This window comes from Toxorhynchites rutilus, chromosome 3 (assembly GCF_029784135.1).
Source record: "Toxorhynchites rutilus septentrionalis strain SRP chromosome 3, ASM2978413v1, whole genome shotgun sequence".
Lineage (NCBI taxonomy): Eukaryota > Metazoa > Arthropoda > Insecta > Diptera > Culicidae > Toxorhynchites > Toxorhynchites rutilus.
In genome coordinates, this window is record NC_073746.1 from 180,173,414 (window position 1) to 180,196,435 (window position 23,022).

At 43.7% G+C, this 23,022-nt stretch overlaps 2 protein-coding genes across 2 annotated transcripts in view; one reads left to right on the forward strand and one right to left on the reverse strand.

The window, feature by feature from the left end:
• Positions 1–6,164: 6,164 nt before the first annotated feature.
• Positions 6,165–8,283, reverse strand: LOC129774791 (serine/threonine-protein kinase RIO3). Its single transcript, XM_055778752.1, has 3 exons — positions 7,910–8,283; positions 6,630–7,848; positions 6,165–6,571 (listed from the first exon to the last, which is right to left on the reverse strand). Exons 1-3 carry the CDS (start codon positions 8,131–8,133, stop codon positions 6,245–6,247), a joined length of 1,770 nt encoding a protein of 589 aa, XP_055634727.1. The 5' UTR covers positions 8,134–8,283; the 3' UTR covers positions 6,165–6,244.
• Positions 8,284–14,521: 6,238 nt separating this feature from the next.
• The window catches only part of LOC129774790 (ralBP1-associated Eps domain-containing protein 1), a 29,596-nt gene continuing 21,095 nt past the window's right edge, over positions 14,522–23,022 (forward strand). The window contains exon 1 of the mRNA XM_055778750.1: positions 14,522–15,103. Coding sequence (XP_055634725.1) covers positions 14,954–15,103 — 150 coding nt within the window. The 5' untranslated portion in view covers positions 14,522–14,953. The remainder of the gene's footprint in view (positions 15,104–23,022) is intronic.

Genomic DNA, 23,022 nt, shown 5'->3' on the forward strand with positions numbered 1-23,022 from the left:
CATGTTAGTTGCAAGTGGATGAAAATCTTGTACGAGAATTGTGTCAGAAAATGATTTGATATTATAATGATGAGTTTTGGTAGAAGTACTAGGAATTTTATAGTAAAAGGTAAATTCAACGGGGTCGATTAGAAAACCAATCAATGAACAGTTCTGCGATTGACCCATGGACTTGCGCTTAGTAAAAAACGTGAATGTTTGAAGGTATTGATAACATAAAAGAAATTTTGGGCGGGACGAGGTTTGCCGGGTCAGCTAGTGTTTAATAATTAATAATCTGATGCACACAAAACATGTGCAATATTTCATATTTTCTATTAGGGCAAAACTGTTGATAATAGTAAGCCATGCATTAGATTTTAAATAAAATGTTCATTCTGTCTGTACAACTAGTCATAACCAGACGTGTTTTACTAACGTAGTAACCATTAGGTTATGGGCCCAGGTACCATAGCTACGGACAAACAAGCGTGAAAATTTTTTTTTTTTGAAGAACATTATTTCAAGATGTCTCTTGCTGGAGCTGGAAGCGGAAGTTCCGGAACCGGAAGCGGACATGGCGGGGACGGAAATGGACGAAATTTCGGAGATAGAGGAAGATCGACCGGCAGTGGAGGGATTTCGCTGCCAGCCATGGAACGTCTTCGAGGCCGAGAAAACTATTCTTCATGGGCATTCGCGACCAAAATGCTGTTAATCCGTGAGGAAACTTGGGACGCTGTGAATGCACCGGAAGAAGGTGATCCGGAAAACGAGAGGTCGCTGAGAGCACTAGCTACGATATGCCTCAGTATTGAACCGATCAATTATAGCCTGGTCCAGTCGGCAAGCACAGCGAAACAAGCATGGGGTAACCTCAAGAAAGCCTTCCAGGATGACGGGATGACTCGGAGGATTGGGTTACTTCGTAAGTTGACCAGTATTCGCCTGGGAGACTATTCCACTGTTGAAGCGTACGTAAACGAGATGATGTGTACGAGTCATAAGCTGAGTGAAGCAGGATTCAAGGTTGACGATGAATGGTTGGCCAGTCTGTTGCTGATGGGACTCCCCGAGGTATATGAACCAATGATAATGGGCCTCGAGGCATCAGGAAGGAAAATCACAGCGGATTCGGTAAAGGCCAAGATACTTCAAGACGTCAAGGTTTCCAGCGATTCAAGCTCAAGCGGACATGATGGTGCGTTTTACTCCCAGCAGCGGAAAGGATCCAAGTCATTCAATAAGGCCAACGTGAAATGCTACAAGTGCAAGCGATTGGGGCATTACGCGGCGGAATGTCCTGTAAAGGATGAGAAGCAGAAAAAGGTCAAATCCGACAAGCATACTGCATTCATGATAACGCAATCGTCAGCCAAGCGCGATGTGAGCTGGATATTCGATTCGGGTGCTACTTCACACATGTGCAACGGTGAAGTTACTTTGGAAGATGCTAAAGAAGTCCAGCAGCGAATCAGCGTGGCGAATAATGCTGTGTCGATGGTAGACGCCGTTGGCAGCGTGAAGATTGAAGCTGATGTCGGCAATGGCACGTGTAACGTTACTTTGTCCAACGTGTTGAGTATTCCCGACTTGGCAATCAATTTGATATCGGTGAGTAAGATATGCAGTAATGGCCATTCGATTACATTCACCAAGGATGCATGTGAGGTGCGATCGGCTTCCAACGAGGTAGTGGCCATTGGACGAGAAAGCAGCGGACTCTACAAACTTTGTTTGGTGAATGAACGTGTTTCGTATGTGGTCAAGGAAGAAAATGGCATGGTGCTGTGGCACCGAAGGATGGGGCATTTGAACGTGCACAGTTTGAAGATGCTTCGGTCCATAGCAACAGGAATCGATTTCGTTGATGCAGAGGTACAGTCATGTGTTGCGTGCTTGCAGGGCAAGCATTCTCGTCGCCCCTTCAAGAAGAGTGGAAACCGCGCAGGAGAAGTTCTGGAATTGATCCACAGTGATCTATGCGGCCCGATGGAGAACGTGTCAATCGGTGGTAGCCGGTATTTTCTAACGTTCATTGATGACAGCAGCCGCAAAATTCATGTGTATTTTTTTGAAGTCGAAGAAGCAAGTGTTGCAGTATTTCCAAGACTTCAAATCGATGGTGGAGAACCAAACCGGCAAAAGAATCAAGCGCTTACGGACGGATAATGGCACAGAGTATGTGAATGGAGAGATGGAGAATTTTCTTCGCAAATCCGGGATTCATCATGAAGTCACGGTGCCGTACAACCCAGAGCAGAACGGGTTAGCGGAGAGAGCGAACCGTACGATCGTCGAGCGGGCACGATGTCTGTTGTTTGATGCCAACCTGGAAAAACGCTTCTGGGCGGAAGCTGTGTCAACTGCTGCGTTCCTGGCGAATCGATCACCAACGAAAGGCTTACGAGTGACCCCGGAGGAACGGTTCAGCGGTGTGAGACCAGACCTGTCCAAATTACGTGTGTTTGGAGCAAAAGTAATGTGCCATGTTCCGAAGGCGAAGCGATTGAAGTGGGATGCAAAATCCGAAGATGGCATATTTGTTGGATATTCCGAGCATTCGAAGGGCCTGCGAGTGTTCAATCCTAGGACTGGAAAAGTATTTGTGTCTCGTGACGTCGTCTTCGTGAGCGAAGCTAGCGGAAATGCCATGCAGATGTCGGAAGCTGAACCTGTGAATGAAATGATGGAATTAATGAGTGAAGAGATCGTTGAAGGTAATGAAGCTATCGGCTTGCCAACTGGTTCCACCGAAGGCAATGATGAAAATCAAAAAGACCTGTCATCAGAGGACGATTTGGATGACGAGACGGATTACGACAGCGCGAATGATAGTATCGAGACAATTCGGACAACATCACCTGCGCTCCCCTCGCAACAAGAAGAGCAGCGATATGCTGTCAGGCGCAGCGAGCGGGAGCGCCGTATTCCAGGCAAGTACTATAATTTCGATTTGACGTATAGTGTACTTCCTGAAACGTTTGTTGAATCTCAGGTAATCGGCAATGAGCGGGAAACCGAGCCGCAGACGGTCGGTCAAGCAATGGAGGCCGACGATCAAGAGCTGTGGCGTGAGGCTATGGAAGCTGAGATGCAGGCGTTGAGAAGCAACAAGACGTGGAAGTTAACAGAGCTACCAGCGGAAAGAAAAGTTTTGAAGTGCAAGTGGGTCTTCAAGCGGAAATTCAACTCGGACGGATCTGTGCAGAAGTATAAGGCAAGGCTCGTCATAAAAGGGTTCTCGCAAGTCAAGGGAGTCGACTATAACGAGACGTATTCACCGGTGGTGAGACTCGCAAGCATTCGATTTCTGTTGGCACTGTCAGCGCAGCAGGATATGCGTATACACCAAATGGATGCCGTTACAGCGTTTCTTCAGGGAGAGTTGTCCGACGAAGAAATCTATATGGAGCAACCTGAAGGATTCGTTGATAGGAAGTCTCCGAAGAAAGTTTGTCGTCTGCTGAAGGCTCTGTATGGATTGAAGCAAGCGAGTCGTGTCTGGAACACGAAATTGGATGCGGAGCTGAAGCGTATGGGTTTGAAGCGATCTAGCTTCGATCCGTGCGTATACTTCAAGATCGAAGGAAATACTATTCTGGTGGTCGCTGTATACGTGGACGATTTCTTGCTGTTCTCGACGGATCAAGATTGGATCGACACCGTGAAGAAGCAACTGATGACGAAGTTCCACATGAAAGACCTAGGAGAGGCCAAGCGGGTTCTCGGCATGCGAATCACCAGAAGTAAGGACGCTGTTATGCTGGATCAAGAAAGGTATGTGGAGGAACTACTGGAGCAATTCAACATGACCAATTGCAACACAGTGTCGATACCCATGGACCCACATCAGCGATTGACGGAAGCAGGACCAAGAACGGAAGAACAGAAGCAACAAATGGAAAAGGTTCCGTTTCGTGAATTGGTGGGAGGATTGCAGTTTTTGGCGCACTGCACACGGCCGGATATCGCTTATGCCGTAAACGCAGTGAGCAGTTTCAACAGTGATCCTAACGAGATACACTGGGAAGCGGCTAAAAGAATTCTCCGGTACCTGAAGGGCACAAAATCCAAGAAGCTGACTTTCCACAAGCAAGCTGAACCATCGTTCGAAGGATATAGTGACGCGGATTGGGGCAACGATTTGGAAACTCGTCGTTCTGTCACAGGGTATACCTTTCAGTACGGTGGCGGATCAGTGGCGTGGAGTTGTAGGCGACAACCAACAGTGGCTTTGTCCACAACTGAAGCGGAATACATGGCTCTATCAGGTGCAACACAGGAAGCTGTTTGGTGGCGTGGTTTTCTCAACGAGATGTTTCAGATTGATGTTACTGTCCCGATCTTCTGCGATAATCAAAGCGCAATCTGCTTGGCGGAAAAGGAGATCGGTTATTCACCTCGAAGCAAACACATCGATCTAAGGCACCACTTTGTACGCGAACAACTGGAATCCAAGGCGATCTTGTTGCATCACGTGAAGTCCGAGCTCCAGAAGGCGGATGTTCTTACCAAACCCATTCCGGTAGGCCGTCATACTGAAGCAGTGAAGAATCTTGGAATTCAACAAATTCATGGTTAAGGAGGGGATGTTGATAATAGTAAGCCATGAATTAGATTTTAAATAAAATGTTCATTCTGTCTGTACAACTAGTCATAACCAGACGTGTTTTACTAACGAAGTAACCATTAAAAACACAGGTTCCATGTTAGATCATGTTCCATAATGGTTCAATCCAGCAGCGATTTTTTTTTCAATTTTCACTAACAAACAATTATACAAACAATTATGATAACACGTACACGTAATAGGCCAAACAATGGATTGAAAGAAACGAAAAAACATTTTTTTCAACTTGCCGCCACTAGAAGATTTCTTCTTCTTCTTGGATGGCACTAACGTTCCAGTGGAACTTTTGCCTTCTCAACGTAGCACTACTTGCGTCATTTTTATAAGTAGTACTTGGTTGAGACTTCTATGCCGAAAAACACGCCTTGAATGTACTCTGTAGAGGCAAGCTCTAGAATACGCGTGACCACAGTGCAAGCCGGAAGAATTTTCTTTGACGAAAAATCTCCCGACCAGAACGGGAATCGAACCCGAACTCCCGGCATGACAGTGTGGGACGCTAACCACTTGGCCACGGGAGCACTAAAAGATTTCATGTTTACCTTATTCATGAATCGCTCCAGCTTCCCCCAGATTTTTTCTGATAATCTGGAAGTATATGAATGTTACGCGAAATTGAAAGAATACATGAAATTGAAAATATATAGTTTTGCCTTCAAAACTACGTTAATCTAATTTAATTTTGAACCTAAAATTGAGTATACATTAACAAAATAAACCCAGTGTTACATGTATTTTGCTCATAAATCATAATATCGTTTTATTTTTCTTACAAGCGTTCTCGTTATATTTATCCATTCCGCCCAGCGCAAATCAGTTCAGCTGCAATCGTTGGTTCGCAAACAGTTTGCACTTGTTTACACTTTGTTCTCAAACAGTTCACTCTCAATCAGTTTTATACCCATACAGTTCACTCGCAAACAGTTCGTTCTCAACCAGTTCGTTCACAAACGGAACAGTTCACTCTCAATCAGTTCGCTCTCAAACAGTTCACTCGCAAACCGTTCTTTCGGAATCGGTTGGGGAGAACTACCGTTCTTTGAAAAAGAACGACCGTTCGTTCAGTCTTTTCGGCGAACTAGTTCTTTCGTACCGTTCGTGAACGGTTTGACCATCTCTAGCTTTCACCATCTAGAACACAAGTGACAAATATACTTGTTTTTCCCCGTGACGTGACATTAACGTGGTATTCATAATAGCACCGAGTTCATCAAAGTTGTCACGACGGATGAACCCGGATTCTACACACACGGTGGCAGTCGTAATAACGTTGTATACAATTCACTTCCTTTTCACCGTGAGGTGACGTTCGTGATTAGGCCCATTGGATTGAATCTCCTACAAGAACAACAGTGTAGGTTTTGGTCAATGTTTTTGTTTGGCCATTTTTCGATTTGTTGTCATTTTCCGGAAAACGGAAAAAAAACTATTCTTGAAGATTGGGGATTCTGTAACATCAATAATCAAAATAACACCAATAGCTTTTGTTATAAAAAATATTTTTTACAACTCGTTAATGGGTTAAGTGCATTTCTAGTAAAAGTCAATGGCATTTCCAATTCTTTGTATTTATTTACTGTCCTCGATCTCATTGAGGGAAATTGAAATGGATTGACTGAGGTCTATTTTGGCTCAAGCGGCAATATTTTCCTCCGGTAAAACTGTTCCCCCGGGAATCTTCACTGCGTCCGTTTTACATTTGTTTCCGATCTCCTGGTGACCTTTTTTGCTTTTCTTGTACTGTTCCACTTTTTTCCATGCATAATCAAACGGATATTCCACGGGTTTGAAGTGGTCCGGGGTGTTGTCGTCGACGGCTGCAACAATGTGGGCCGGCTGTCCTTTCATGTGGATTCGTTCCAAAATGGTCGCGTTGTGGGTCAAAGGATCCAGCCCAGTTATGTGGAAAAATAGATCCTCTTTGCTTTTCACCCCAGTGACTCCTTTCTTGCTGAAAAACTAAAGTTTGATGATGAGTAAAACTTGTACGTTACAATAAACCTGTTTTCAAAATTACAGTACTAATGTTGTCACAATCTCGCATCAAAAATTCTAGCGCTCCTGGGTGACCAGGCTCAACGGATTGGGCCACATCGATTATCCAACATTGTTCATTAAACCACAGAATATTGTATTCGGAGAAATCCGCATGCACTAAGCGGGCTTCATTGTACAGTTTGTGCATAATTTCAACGATTTCTTCATATGCACAAATCAATTGTGCCTCATTTAGGTCAGCTTCCTTGAGCTTAGGAGCTGGAATCGAGTTCTCTCCAATGAATGACATCACCAGAATGTTATTTTTTAGCGTAACGATCTCCGGGCAAAGGATGCCGTATTTCTTCATGCGATTTAGATTGTGTAATTCCTTCTCGGCCCACATATTGATGACAGTTTTTGCGTTTTGTTTCGAAAATCTGCCAGCAAAGCGGAAGTCATCCTTGATGTATCGGTCCCTTTGCTTGAATTGATTCAACGTCGTGCTGAAAATTTTAATTGCAATCTCCGTTGGATAAACTTCGCCTTCCTTCAAATTTGGATTTGTTGGGTCGGTTTGTCCGTGCAGAATGACTGCTTCTTTTCCAGTGGAAATAATTCCGTCGATCGAGTCCAAAAGTTGATTGTTAATCCACTTATACAAAATCAATCGAGTCGGTTCATCCAGACCCATTTCAGCGGTAGCAATATTCTCCTTCCGGTCATGTGCTTTGTTATGCTTCTTGTTCGATTTTTTCGAGTGGGTCTTTAGCTGATTGAACACAGTGTTGGAAAGTTTCATATCAAATCCTGCTCCATCTCCGGTGGAGAACTCCGGCGGGAAGGACATTACTTTGCATGCGTTTTTTCTTCCAGAAATGTCCGAATTGTGCTTTGTAACCATTTCGCCTTGCTTGTTGACTTTGTATCCCGTCCGAGGGATTCCTTTCAACTCTTTCTCATTGGTCTCGAATCTATCCCAATCAGTTTTCGCGTCGAGGGGTTTTTCCTCCGCCTCATCATACAGCAGACCTTCCGGTATCATTCTGTAGTTCTTCAAAGAAATTTTAACTCGGGAATTTTTATTTCGATGGTCTTCTTCTCGCTTTAATTCACCGTCATATTCGTAATCAAATTGGGCTTGTAGGAGCTTGGCAATTTCCGCGTCTGACTCTACTTGCTTGTTATCTGCTTCCTCGATTGCGCGTAGCACATCTTCGGGAATCGTTGCCTCTGCACTCCCACATGCTGTAATGAAACTGAATATTTTGCTGAAATCGACAAGTCATTGAGAAAATAACACAAGTCCCTTTAGCATACCTTTCGTCGACCTCAGAACCACTTCCTACCGCGCTTGAGTTATAGCTCCTCGAACATCCGGCCACTGTATCGTTTGCATTGTTGATTCTGAAACTTTCCGAAAGCCTCCTTTCTGATATCTGATTTTTATCCCGTTCATGAAGATCACGGGCAAATTCTTCAGACATGATTTCACTGAAGTCAACAGTTTCCACTGATTTTATTTTTCCCCATGGTGAAGACATTTTTGAGCAACTGAAAATTTGGAAGCCAAATCAGAAATAATAAATAACAAATACGAATTCTTTTCGACGAAATGTTATGAAATAAATACGAGTGACCAATGTATTGCTTTTGTAACTATTCGATTGCAAAACATGTCTCAACATGTGTTTGGTCGTCTATAGATGATGCTACGGTTGGAGTACAGCTTGATGCACTCACAGAAAAAAATAAATAAAAAATATTGATTAATTTATTGACGTAGGACCACGTCTTTCATTGAGCGTGTTAAATCAGAGAACAGGTCACGATTTTATGAAATTAACATTAACGACTATTTTTGCTGAGAACTCGATTTTGACGATTTGCATATCACTCGACTTCGGAAATTCTCTAAGATTTGTTAAATATGCTGTACATTACAATCCCCTGGTGTGTCAAGTGTTTAAATTGATGAAAACTAGAAGTATTCCCAGGAGGCGATCTGGTGTAGTGGTAACATCCATACCTCTCACACAGAGATCACTTGCTCAATTCTCACTCCCGACATTCTTCCAAAAATGGAAGTAAAAGTGACGAACCAGCCGAAAAGTGTTGAAAATCACTATAATAGAAGCATTCCCATTTTTCCATACATTTGTTCTGTCCATTTGAGTGCTTGTCTAACCGTGCTGTCAATAATGGGCAACTTATGCAGCCGTGAAAATAAAAACAATGAAGAGGATAATAAAAGGAGAATACTGCCGCTAGGCTATAAACGTTTCATCTATTCCCTATTCCCTATTCCAGAAGACGAGCGCTCGTCTCGTTTGTTTCCATATTCCAGAAGCTGAGCTCGACTAAAGACTAGTGATGAAACGGATAGTAGTTTGGTGGGATATACGGCTGTTTATTTGCGAAGACGAAACTGGGAGAAACTGCATCTTTGCATGAAGCTAATAAAAGATTACATTTTAAAAACTGAACCCACATATGAACCAGCCCAGGAGGCTGAAAGTCTCAAAAATAAAGAATTGAAAAAAATACATTTTAGGGAGAAATAAACACATCTTTACACAAAAATAATTAACTATTACTAAATTCTCCGTATAGAATGAACATTCCTTAATAGAGTATCAAGTGTTCTGCAAGAAATATTGAACACATTTTTGTCTGTCAAGGATTTTTTACTACAATGATGAAATTATTGTAATAATGTTCATACTGATCGAGTTAAAGTAAGTACTACAAATTTAAGTAAGCTGAAAATTTCTACTTCATATTGTTTGATTACCCAACACATGTAGTCCTGACACTCACTTAACCTTTTGTCGATGCATTTCCTGTTTGGTCCACAAATAATTACTATTATAATATAAAATCATTATCAGACACAATATGTTCAATATGTTTTTGCTATTTCGGAAATAAACCTTTTATTTCATCACATAAAATAAAAAAACGATACGTTAAAGTGAATTTTTATTCATAATTTTGATTTTGAAAGCATGTTTATTCCACCAGAATATCCATCATTATTTTCGCCTCCCAATGAAAGCACACGAAGCTTAATGCCGTCTACGCGAACATACACTTCAAAATCAGAAGCCGAATTGGATTTCGATTCCAATAATAGAAAAGCAAGAGCAGAAGGTTTTCCATTTCATAGTCTTTATTTTTAGATTTTCCAAAACAATACTCGGAACTTGACACTTCAGTATAGTTGTATTGGTGAACCCGAGTGCGAACCCGTGAAACATCTCAGTGCGAAACTAACAGTTTTCGGGTTGAACCTAGTGCGAAACTAGGTTGAAACTGAGTGAATAAAAAACGTTTTGACAGCAGTTAGTTTGGCACTGGTGTTGAAACTGAACAAAAACGAATTCGCTATGAATTAAACCTGATACGTGGCAAATGAAAATAATAGTCATCGTCGCATTTAGGAAAAAAAATCTCATTGCTAACGAAATCGACTGTTATGCGAAAACATTTCGAATGGATCGCAATCACGTTCCTTACGTTTGGTAGTAATTAAGCTCTAAGCAGTACTCTATTGGCAAGGTTCGTAAGAGTTTATCGTTCAGCTCCTTACAGTAGTGTTCACAAAGAAAGATTGTTCCTAAAGCTGGCCTGGTGAACGAAGCAAAGCGTAATCGGTCGGTTAAAGTGCGATTCACATACAACATCCACATCACGTTCACGTTCCGTCCCGTCACGTTGCGTCAATTATCTTTCCAAGCAGTTCTTATGCAAACATTCACATACACCGGCAACGGCAACTTCGACTTGCCGTTGCTGGTGTATGTGAATGCTTCAACAAGAATTGCATGGAAGAATAATTGACGCAACGTGACGTGACGGAACGTGAACGTGACGTGGATGTTGTATGTGAATCGCACTTAACACGTTGACTGCTACGTCAGTCTCCGTGACTGATGCAGTCTGAGCGAAAACGCGGTGTCAGTCACCGGTGCTGACAGTATAACATATGATAGCAAATGTAACTAATATAAACATATAAGCTTATATTCATTCCCTTTCGAACAAAAATACCTTCCACTACGATAAGAAACGATGGCCTTTATACGTTTAAAAATGTCGATAGAGTCGCTATTAAACCGTGGCACTTAACGTGTTAAATAATCCATAATAAAAGTAATAGTGTTAAAAATTAATGATATATATTAATATTGATCTTATATTGAATAAAATATGATTTATCTTGTTTTATTGAGAAGTTATTGATATTTTTCTAATATCCGGTATCCGGCAGGATAGTAAGTCACTATTCGGTATTCGGATAGGCCGGATACCGGATAGTTACCGGATATCCGTTTCGTTTTACTGAAAACAGACGAGTAGCTCGTCTGGTTCGACGACCGTTTGCCACGTTCGCCAATGAATCAGTCGAGTCGTCTAGTTTGTTTGGTGTGTATGTTCACCTTGTTGGTTCAAAACATCGGTATTCTTCGGGTTGTTTAGACTAGTGATATATTCGTGTGAAGAAATATGAGATCTATAGAAATCGCATAAACCGTTTACACTAGCAAGAACTTACATAATGAATACATTCATATTCTCGGTGAATTAAACAAAAGGCCAGGTTTATTGATGAAAGGAGTGTTCCTCATCCACGATAATGCGCGGCCCCATTCTGCTCGCGTAACTCAAGAGCAATTGAAAAAAATCAAATGGACTGTGTTCGAGCATCCTCCTTACTTCACAGACCTCGCCCCTAGCGACTATCACTTATTCCCGGTGATGAAACAGTTCCTCTTCCGCCATCTATCGCCAATAGTAAGTAGATTTGTGGGAAGTTATCTGACCGGATTCATGCCCGGTTGCTCGACGACGGTCCAGATTTTTACACTGCGGCAGATCCTCCAAAAGTGCCGCGAGTACCAGGTCCCTACACAGCACATCTCCCTTGACTTCAAGGCCGCATATGATACAATCGACCAACGACAGCTATGGAGGATTATGGACGAACACGGCTTTTCCCGAAAGCTGACAAGACTGATTCAGGCAACGATGAACGGTGTGCGGTGCAGTGTGTGGATCTCAGGTGACCTGTCGGAATCGTTTGAGACTCACGGGGGGCTTCGACAAGGCGATAGATTCTCCTGTCTGCTCTTCAACGTGGCGCTGGAAGGTGTTATGCAGAGAACGGGCTTCAACATGCGGGGCATGATTTTCAACATGTTTTGTCAGTTTATCTGCTTCGCTGACGACGTGGACATAATCGGAAGAACACATGCGACAGTAGCCGACTTGTATACCCGACTGAAACACGAAACAGGGCTGGTTGGGCTTGGGATCATTGCGTCTAAATACATGCTAGCAGGAGGCACTGATCGCAACAGAATTCTCCTTGGTAGTAGTGCAGTGATCGACGGCGACGAATTCGAGGTGGTAGAGGAATTTGTCTACCTTGGTTCGTTGATAACGTTGAAATTCGAAGACGTATAGTCAATGGAAGTCGTGTCTACTACGGGCTCCGCAAATCTTTGAGGCCCAACAAACTCCGACCCCGTACGAAGTGTACCATGTACAAATCCCTACCAAATACAATCGGTTGTTCTCTATGAGCACGAAGCATGGACGATGCTTGAAGAGGACTCACAAGCGCTTGGTGTTATCGAGTGCTCAGAACAATATACGGTGGTGTACAGGGAAATGGAATATGGAGAAGGAGAATGAACCGCGCAACTCTACGGCGAACCCCGCATCCAGAAAATCGCCAAGACTGGACGAATGCGATGCGCAGGACATGTTGCAAGATTGCCGGACAGCGGTCCTGCCAAAGATGATATTCGCATCGAATCCGGTAGGAACAAGAAGGAGAGGAGCCCAGCGAGCGAGGTGGTTGGACCAGGTGGAGCAGGTGGAGAACTGCAGCTCTAATCTCGATGGGATGTAGAGTCATAGTAAATAAATAAATGAATACATAAATACCCCCCTAAAGTTGCCCACTTGGTATGCAGACAGCCCCTTAGATAAAATTTCTTTTATCACTCTCAGAACGCGTGTTCAAAGAGAAATTTTTGATACAGAAAATTGAATTTCCATTCATAATTTCATTATGAGAACATCCTACAAGGGAATATTATTTTCTTATTTTCGACTACCCCTCCTACCATATGAACATATTGATTTTCAAATGTCTGATTTATTTTAAAGAATTTCTACACTTCTGGTCCATCTACCAGTTTAGATAATCTCTATATTGTAGGTTTCATAACGTGATTATTCAAACTGACAACGAAACGATTCTGATAAAACTATGTACACTGAGAGAAATAATTAGTAAATATAACGAATTTTTTGGTAAATACTACCAATCTATAGTCATTTTCGACCGTACTAATAAACACATATGTCAAGCAGAACCATGATTCGGAAGCCCAATATCGGCTACATTTTCTCGCCGAAAATGCACGTATCAGAATTATATCCTTATTATACCTCCGTATTGCCTTATGGGAACAGTGAAAATGGTTAATACGCGCTTTTCTCACCAATTTTCAAATATGACAATATACAAGCTTACTAATGTTATCGAGTAAAATATACTAATCTCTGGTAGGGATGCGGATTTGTTGACAATATGTACAAAAAAATTTGTACATTCTACTAATTTTGCATTACCAAATGTATTTAGTAGTTTTCGACCGAGGATTTTTCTAAGGGTAGATAGGTGTACATCATCTATCTCACTCATACACAAATCAAAGTCAGTTCTTTTGTGTTTTCAGCCAGGATGCCAGAAGATTTTTACAAATATCTTCACAGCAAAGTTAAGGCTGATTTAGACGATGCCAGTCAGCGCTCTAGTTGAAGTATCCAGTGAATAGAGAACAGACACTCTGTTCAAGTTAGAGGCCAATTACTTGTTCGATACTGGTACAAGTAACTTGGACAGAGTGTCTGTTCTCTGTTCACTGGATACCTCAACTAGAGCGCTGACTGGAATCGTCTAAATCAGCCTTTAAACAAAAAAAGTTATTTCTAAACAATGGTGAATCATAAAATGCTTATTTCAGGTATAAGGCACGATTATCGCTACCTCACTCTACATACCGTCACCGCATATCTCACTATCCCTCTGCTGTAAAAATTCATCATAGACATCACGATATGTCCGATGGTGGTAAATTGGTAATTCGCGATGGTGTCGACGTCTGGAGACTTCAAATTAGGGCCATTATTTGCGTCTCAAACTCGTTAGTGTAATCTCTATCAGATTAGAAGGCGCGAAGCCGGGTTTTAAATTTCAAAATTTGAATGGAAATTTTCACATCATGTTATTTAATTACATGAAACACGTATTTCTGACTTTCATTCAACCATATGGCTATACAATTCCAACATTGTTGCTGAATTTTTTAATTATAATATAAAATTGTCTTCATTAATAATTTTCGTATGAGATTTTTTCTGCACCTGCAAGCAAAATGTTCTTCATTTAAATAGAATACTAATTTGATATGGAAAAGCTAATTTTCATTCATAATTTTAATTTTGAAAACGTTCATTCCGACTGAAAATTAGCTATTCTTTGACGCTCTCCTAAACTAGTAAACGAAGCTCAATGCCGTCAACGCGGATCGCTCTTATGAAGAAAATAAATACTTTTGACGTTTGAGATGTAGGCACCAAAAACATGACGGGTGTCGTACAGCTGCCTTATTTGATTAATTGATCTATATGCTATATATAAACGTTTATTTATTTGGATACATACATTGCCGTGAGAATGTTGATTGGGTAGATTGGTTGTATTAGTGATACTGAGCAAAAAGTGTACTAATGGCACTGAATTCTCGATTGATTCTCGATTCGCCAAAATTAATGTCTACGATCTGGCATCTCTGTTTTTGAGCTCATTTTCGATAAAAATTGCAGCTGACCAATATGACAGCAATTTCGAAGCAGTGATTCACCTATCTTGACACCTTGATGCTGACTGTAGTAAACCGTAGATCGGCAGTGTAGTGTAAATTGTAGTGTACGAAAGGGAAAAAGTGTGTAGATGACGAAAAAAGGAAGATATATTTGATGAGGGAAGTTGCAATGTTTTGGCGAAAATTTGCCCATTAATTCCTTGCCAGCAACAAGCGGAATATTGTGCTAAAAATAGTGTGCAGCTAACAAGCGACATAGTTTCAGGCGGTGCAACTGGTGCTGAAGGTGTTGTCTATTTTGTGATTTTATCGTTGATTAAACAGCTGAGCAAAAGAAAATTGCCGTGAAAACTACAGCAACGGGGCAGATTAGTACGATTTTCGCCACAAATCGCAAATCTCTTGTGGGGGAAAATATTGGCTGATAAGAAGAAAAATATATTCTGTCGAAAAAACAGAAATGGATGAGTTGACCGAGACGGAATTGCGCTACTATAATGATATATTCAAGATAAGCAGCGAATCGTCGGACAGTACAGGAAAGATTCCGGCTTTGAATGCTACTTCGCTTTTCCGGACCGCAAATTTATCCAACGAGGTCATCAACAAGGTGAGCTAGCCACAATATGCATTTGGTTTGCCTTCGAAGAGTTTTCATGCAAATTTTATCTCCTTCCGATCTTTCTTTAATAATGTGTAGATCTTTCCATTCGTCCGAAATCTGTGTTTTATCTGCTAGAGCTTATTCATTATTTCATTTTCCTGTGCCGAATGTTTTGGAATTAGAGGAAAATGCATATTAAGTAAATTCATTGATATATGAAATAAACGAAAGTGTTGCTAGTTTTTGCGAAAGCTTTCGAATGTATCATTATACTTTTTCCTTGATTGAACAAACACATTTCAGGTGCATTGAAGTAAAACCCTTGTTAAAAATTTTGAAACACTTCTAAGTGTGCAATAGCAAACATTATGTCAATTTGATATTTCAGTTTCGGAAAAATGTCGCTACATTGCAAACTGTAACTTTCAACATTTGTCTACATCTGGTGCAATAAAAAAATAAATGTTTTGATGATTAGCCTGTGTGTTGTGACCCAGTTCATCTTCTTTGAAATCCCTGATTAAGTTCCATTTATATACGCACCCTATATGACTACTGTCATACGATTATACGATTTACTGCAAACCTAGAAAAAAAAAAACAAATGGCGAAAAATATTTACGTCAAATGTAATTATAGCTTCACGAATCGCCATTTATATATTTATATTATAATATCAACAAATGCTGATAGTACAAATGTAGACAGAGACAAAACTAACGGCAGCTACCGAAGGAATGATCTGTAGCCGGCTGCGCATAGGATCACTCAAGACGGGTCTATGGTACTAGGTGAGGCCGTTTCGTCACTAAGTTGGTTAGGGGAGCGGTATATGAAAACAGTACGGAAGAAAGCAGAAGGGGAATCATTTCCTTGAAGCGTGAAAGAGACAGACTGATCAGGAGCGAGCTTCGGCACTAGCGTATTGGGTTTTGTTTACAAACAAAACACAGTAGACTTCCAAGATGGCTGAAGAGTGGTTTCAGCAAGTTGGCCCGCCTTAGGATATACTTCTACGCGCCTTGGGATCACTAAACCTGATGTTGCCTTAATTACAGGCGAGATGTTGTTTTCTAGGTCTGCGGCCAAAATCGGCTTTACCAAAATGACAGATGTATGACACGATTGGCTTTGATGGGATCATTGTTAGCTGAGTTCTGGGCGGTTGTTGAATTTTTAATAAAGCTTTTTCAATTAATTTATTGAATAAAACGACTACCTGATGACACAAGAAGAATGCTCTGTGGCTATGGCTTTTATGCTGAGAAACAAAACAAAATGCTTCTGATATTTGAATAGAAATATGAAAATTTGTGTTCCCTGTTCACTGAAAAGGCGGCATTCATATAGAAGCAGATAAATCGGAAATCGATTTTTTCAAAAATCGATTCGGCAATGATCGATTCAGCAAAGATCCATTCTTTGGTACCGATTTAATCAGTGGATCGATCCCTACGCCGTTTGGAAAATCGATTCGATAAGATCGATCTTTTTATAAAGATCGTCCAATCCTAATGCCGCGGGTCGAAATGTGCAGGAGCAATAAAGAGAGCATCTTGACGGACGAACTCGAGATGATCGAAAGATGGACGCGACACTTCGATGAACAGCGCCTGAATATGAGGCCAGGACAATGTTAAAGAGGACTAATTCTGTGCATTGAGACTAGCCTGATACAAGTGCTAACGCATAAAGCCAACACCACCACTTCTTTAGAAGGGCTGCAGGTCGGGAGGTCAAGCTTGATGGAGGTCAAGAAAAAAGTGAACGAGCTGTACGAGTTCATTAAGGACAAAAACAATACTAAGATCAAACATTTAGTCACAAGCATCAAATCCGCCGTTACGGCTGCTGACCGCGAACAGAAGGAGATGATCACGCGAGCAGAGGTTGTTGAAAAAGCACTCGCTGAAGCAAGGGAGAAGATGTCCGTCGAGATACAGGAGACGCCTAAGACGCCACGAAACCCACGATCGGACAAAAGGAAGAGGGATACCCCAGGGGATGAAGAAGACCTGAAGAAGGTTAAAAATGACAACCTGGGAAACAAAAAGGAAGGTGAAGGCAGTGGATGGCGAACTGTCGAAAAACAGACGGAGAAACGGAAGAAGAATGAAGAAAAGAAGAAAGGTGTGCAGGAGACAAAAAAAACCAGGCCCAGACGCGAGCGAAGTAAGGGAGATGCTCTGATCGTCGAGGTGAAGGAAGGAGTGACTTACGCATCACTCCTGCGGAAAGTAAGAGACGATCCGGAGTTGAAAGAACTGGGAGAGAATGTGGTGAAAACCAGGCGCACCCAGAAAGGAGAGATGCTCTTCGAGCTCAAGGGGGATCCGGCGGTCAAAAGTTCAACCTTCAAGGAACTGGTTGCGAAGTCGCTCGGTGAGGAGGCGAAGGTGAGGGCTCTATCCCAGGAATCAGTGGTCGAATGCAGAAATCTCGACGAAATCACGACAGACGAGGAGTTCAGGCGCGAGTTAATAGAACAGTGTAAGCTGGACAATACACCAATGACGATCCGTATGAGGAAGGCGTATGGTGGCACGCAGACGGCGTCGATACGGCTCTCAACAGTCGCAGCCAATAAGATGGTAGAAACGACCAAAATAAAAGTTGGCTGGTCGGTTTGCTCGCTGAAGATGGTGCCCCGGGTGGCCAAGCGGATGGAGAGATGCTTCCAGTGCATGGGCTTTGGACATCAGGCAAGAAGCTGCACAGGCCCCGACAGGTCTGAACTGTGCAGGAGATGCGGTGAGAAAGGGCATGTTGCGAGAGACTGCACGAAGCAACCGAAATGCCTGCTCTGTAAACCAGAGAACGGCAACGACCATGCGACAGGAAGCTTCAAGTGTCCCTCGTATAAGAAGGCGTTAGCAGAATCGCAGTAACGGAGATAATTCAGATCAATCTGAACCATTGCAACACAGCTCAGCAACTGTTGTGGCAGTCGACAACAGAGACAAAATGCGACGTTGCAATCATAGCGGAGCCGTACCGAGTACCCCGTGATAATAGCAGCTGGGCGACGGATAGCTTAGGGATTGCTGCAATACAGGTGATGGGCAGATATCCTATCCAGGAAGTGGTTGGAGGTTCACATGAAGGTTTCGTAATCGCCAAAATTAATGGAATCTTTATGTGTAGTTGCTACGCACCCCCGAGATGGACAACTGAGCAATTCCACCAGATGCTAGACGCAATGACCGAGGAACTAATCGGTAGAACACCGATCGTCATTGGAGGCGACTTCAACGCCTGGGCGGTGGAGTGGGGAAGTAGATGCACCAACATCAGAGGGTACAGTCTACTGGAAGCTCTAGCAAAGCTGGAAGTAACGTTACTGAACGAAGGTACCACCAGCACTTTCCGGAAAGATGGGCGCGAATCCATCATCGACGTTACTTTTTGCAGTCCGTCGCTGTTGGCGAGTACGGAGTGGAAAGTGTGCGAGTCGTATACGCACAGTGATCACCAGGCGATCCGGTACAGAATCGGTCAACGAAACCAAGTGCTAGTTCGGAGGACAACAAGCGGTGAGCGGAAGTGGAAGACGAATGCTTTCGACAATGACCTTTTCGTCGAAGCACTTCGTCTAGCTAGCGGAGCTTCAGATTGGAACGCAGAAAAGTTGACAGATCTACTGGTGAGAGCATGCGACACTACCATGCCGAGGAAAGTTGTACCAAAAAATGGAAGACGCCCAGCTTACTGGTGGAACGACTCTCTTCGCAACATTCGCGCTAGCTGTCTTCAAGCCAGAAGACGCGTTTAGAGAGCACGAAATAGCGCTGATAGAGAGGAACGTAATACGGTGTACCGAGCAGCTAGAGCCGCCTTGAAACGGGGAATTACACTGAGCAAAGCGAACTGTTTCAAGGAGCTGTGCCGAGATGCAGATGCCAACCCATGGGGCAACGCGTATCGAGTCTTGATGGCGAAGATCAGAGGACCTGTGACGCCCGTCGAATCGTGTCCCGAGAAGCTGAAGGTCATTGTGGAGGGTTTATTTCCGATGCATGATCCTACGATATGGCCACCGACACCGTACGCCGAAATAGCTACCGAACGTTCTCAAGTTTCCAGTGAAGAACTGGTAGCAGTGGCGAAGAGGCTGCAGGTAAACAAAGCGCCCGGCCCCGACGGAATCCCCAACGCGGCCTTGAAAACGGCGATTCAGGCGTTCCCGGACATTTTCAGGATAGTGCTACAGAAATGCCTGGATGATGGTCACTTTCCTAAGAAATGGAAGATCCAAAAGTTAGTGTTGCTGCCAAAACCAGGAAAGCCCCCGGGGGTACCAACATCCTATAGGCCTATATGCCTGCTGGATACTCTTGGGAAACTCTTGGAAAGGATTATCCTCAACAGACTGACGAAATGTACGGAGAGTGACCATGGTCTGTCAAAGATGCAGTTTGGATTCCGGAAAGGTAGGTCCACCGTTGATGCTATCCGGACAGTGGTTGAAAAGGCAGAGAAGGCGTCACAGCAAAAGCGGAGGGGCGACCGACATTGTGCTGTAGTAACGATCGACGTGAGGAATGCTTTCAACAGCGCTAGCTGGGAAGCCATTGCCGAGTCCCTACACCGTATGAAGGTTCCTGGGTACCTGTGCAGAATTCTAGGAAGCTACTTCCAGAACCGCGTCCTAGTCTACGAGACGAGCACGGGGCAGACAACGTTGAATATAACGGCCGGAGTACCACAAGGCTCTATCCTGGGCCCATCGCTCTGGAACGTAATGTATAACGGAGTACTGAATCTGAAGCTTCCCAAAGGCGTGGAGATCGTGGGCTTCGCGGATGATATCGCTCTCACAGTGGCAGGCGATACACTCGAAGAGGTGAAGATGCTTGCAACCGAGTCCATCGTCTCAGTAGGGAACTGGATGCAAGCAGCGAAACTGCAGATTGCTCATAATAAAACGGAAGTATTGTTGGTGAGTAACTGCAAAGCCGTGCAGCGAGCGGAAATCACAGTCGGGGAACACGTGATAACTTCTAAGCGTAGGTTGAAATACTTGGGAGTTATGATCGACGACCGGCTGAATTTCAACAACCACGTCGACTACGTCTGCGAGAAAGCAGACAAGTCCATTAGCGCGATAGCGAGAATAATGCCGAATAACGCAGGACCTTGCAGTAGCAAAAGGCGTCTCCTGGCTGCTGTATCCTCGTCCATACTACGGTACGGAGCACCAGCCTGGTCTGCGGCTCTCGAAACCCACCGGAATCGTAGAAAACTGGACCGTACGTTTCGGCTCATGGCGATGCGAGTTGCGAGCGCGTATAGGACGATCTCGTTGGAGGCAGTCTGCGTTATCGCCGGCATGATCCCTATTGGCATCACTCTGGCGGAAGACAGAGAGTGCTACAGACGAAAGGAAATCAGGGGTATCCTGAAAACAGCGAGAGTAGAATCACTCTTGAAGTGGCAGCAGGAATGGGACACGGCGGAGAAAGGCAGGTGGACGTATGGGCTCATACCGGTACTATCAACCTGGCTGAACAGGAAGCACGGGGAGGTGAATTTTCATCTGACACAGTTCCTGTCTAGACATGGCTGCTTCAGGCAATATTTGCACCGGTTCGGGCACGCAACGTCGCCACTCTGTCCGGAGTGTGAAGATTTTTTTTTTCCAATTCGTTTATTTGTAAGGCTCAATCGCATAAGCTTTGCGGAGCCGCTAACTCAAGTTTTGTTTATACAAAACTTTCATCTTAAATCTATGTTTAGTAGGTTTCGACCGATTACTCGCGGTTCACTCGAGGTTAGAGGGGCAACAATTTTTGTGGGACGGGTCAGGTTAGGGATATGGATATGAGGTATCATTGTCTCAACCGAGGGTTGCCGCACGCACTGTAGCATTGTGCATAATGACCAGGGATAGCATCTGGTGTTCGACTAGTTGTCGAGGGTGGGCGACGGTGAGATGAGGGGACAAGACAAACAAACTAATAACGAAAAAGAAAAAAAACACAAAAGCATTAAATTCTTATACTAGACCGTTTCACAAACATATAGATCAACTGCATATAGCAGATGTCGCGAGTTCCCAACACGTCTCTAACAGGAACATAGGGTTGTGTTCCTTGGACCTCAAGGGCATTCAAAAGGTACTCTCTGGCTGCGTAATTATCCGTACATTGCCAAACTGCGTGATCGATGTCATCGTAACCGTTTCCACACCGACAGACATTGTTTTGAACAAGATTTATTCTGTGGAGGTGCACATCTAGGAGTGTGAAGATGTGGAGGAAACACCAGAACACGTGGTATTTGTGTGTCCCAGGTTCACCGCAAGACGCGAGGGGCTGCCTGCCCTTCATGCCGGGAACATAGTAGAGAAAATGTGTCGCGACGAGGGCACCTGGAACGCTGTGAACAGTGTAATCATAATGTGTCCGAGCTACAGCGGAAGTGGAGGGCCGACCAGCGTAGTAATAACCCCTGACCATAGAAGAGGAACAAATGCGAGGGCTGTTGCAAAGTGTAGTACCCCACGAGAGTCGTTGTGACGGAGTGCGCGTTATGTTGAAGGGCACTGCCTAATCGGCGCTCCGTTGGGAAGAGAAATCCTGCGAGGGTGGCTGTGACGGGGCGCGCGTCAAGTTGGAGGGCGCTTCCTAATCGGTTCACGTCTCGACAGGTGAGAAACCCCGCGAGGGTGACTGTTACGGTTTGCGCGTCAAGTTGGAGGGCAATTCCTAATCGGTACACGTCTCGACGAGTAAGCGGAATCTGGAGAGCAGGGTCAAGAAAATGCTGGCAATGCCTGTTGGTGGATTGAGAGAGGAACATTGCGAGGGTCGTTTCGGCGGAGCGAAAGCCTAGGAGAGCATCATCAAATCGGTGGGTACCCCCACGAGAGTTGCTGTGACGGAGTGCGCGTTATGTTGGAGGGCACTGCCTAATCGGCGCTCCGTTGGGAAGAGAAATCCTGCGAGGGTGGCTGTGACGGGGCGCGCGTCAAGATGGAGGGCGCTTCCTAATCGGTTCACGTCTTGACAGGTGAGAAACCCCGCGAGGGTGACTGTGACGGGTTGCGCGTCAAGTTGGAGGGCAATTCCTAATCGGTACACGTCTCGACGGGTAAAAGGAAGCCTGTGCTGCGGATGTGCGTGGCGGAGTACAACGGAAACGTAAATGAGATGTATAGAGAAAAGGGGAAGGATCAACGCTAGTTAGCGTTGAAAACTCGTGAAGTGCATGAGCACAGCCGCCCTCTGAAGTAGTCGCCTAGATGTGGTCCCGGGGCGAATGAGGCTACGAGTAGAGGGTTTGGTTTTTGTGGGTGCGATCCCCACTCGACATCTGGGTTATCCCTTCCCAGATAAGGCTGGAGAAGCGTTCCTCGCCTCTATAAAAAAAAACACACACACACACATACACATACACATCAAATTCAAGCGCCCGCTTTGTCTTCGTTCGTTCTAAGCAAAGCATAAAAACAACAGCGCGTCCCCATACGCACCGCCTCAACAGAGAAAGCAAAGTCTGATATCGATATAAACAATTAATGGTGAAAATTCAAGCAAAATGTTCAAAAATCACGATTATTATCCCACTATACGGTACTTTCATATTAGCGTCACCGGAGCCGAAATACAATAGACAGCAAATTTATAGTTCGCACTGGCATTCAGATATTATTTGTATTGTTTTTGCCTTGTTGTAAAACACTACAAACAACAAGGCAGCAACAATACAAGAGATATCTGAGTGCCAGTGTGTACATTAAAATTGCTATCCATTGTATTTGGCTCCGGTGACGCTAATACGAATGGTGACTCCGGTGACTGTAATACGAATGTTATAATAGCCACTTAAATTTCACGTTAACGTTGAAAGGTCACATTTTTTCTTGAAATTGGTCATATTTGGAATATATTTTTTTTTTCAGACTGTATATAATCGAGTCCAAA

Excerpts from the sequence above, each read along its gene's own strand:
- LOC129774791 (XM_055778752.1), bottom strand. The coding sequence starts at position 8,133 with ATGTCTTCACCATGGGGAAAAATAAAATCAGTGGAAACTGTTGACTTC. Across the intron at positions 7,849-7,909 it reads GGTTCTGAGGTCGACGAAAG|TTTCATTACAGCATGTGGGA; the intron begins GTATGCTAAAGG and ends CAAAATATTCAG. Across the intron at positions 6,572-6,629 it reads ATTGTGACAACATTAGTACT|TTTTTCAGCAAGAAAGGAGT; the intron begins GTAATTTTGAAA and ends ATCAAACTTTAG.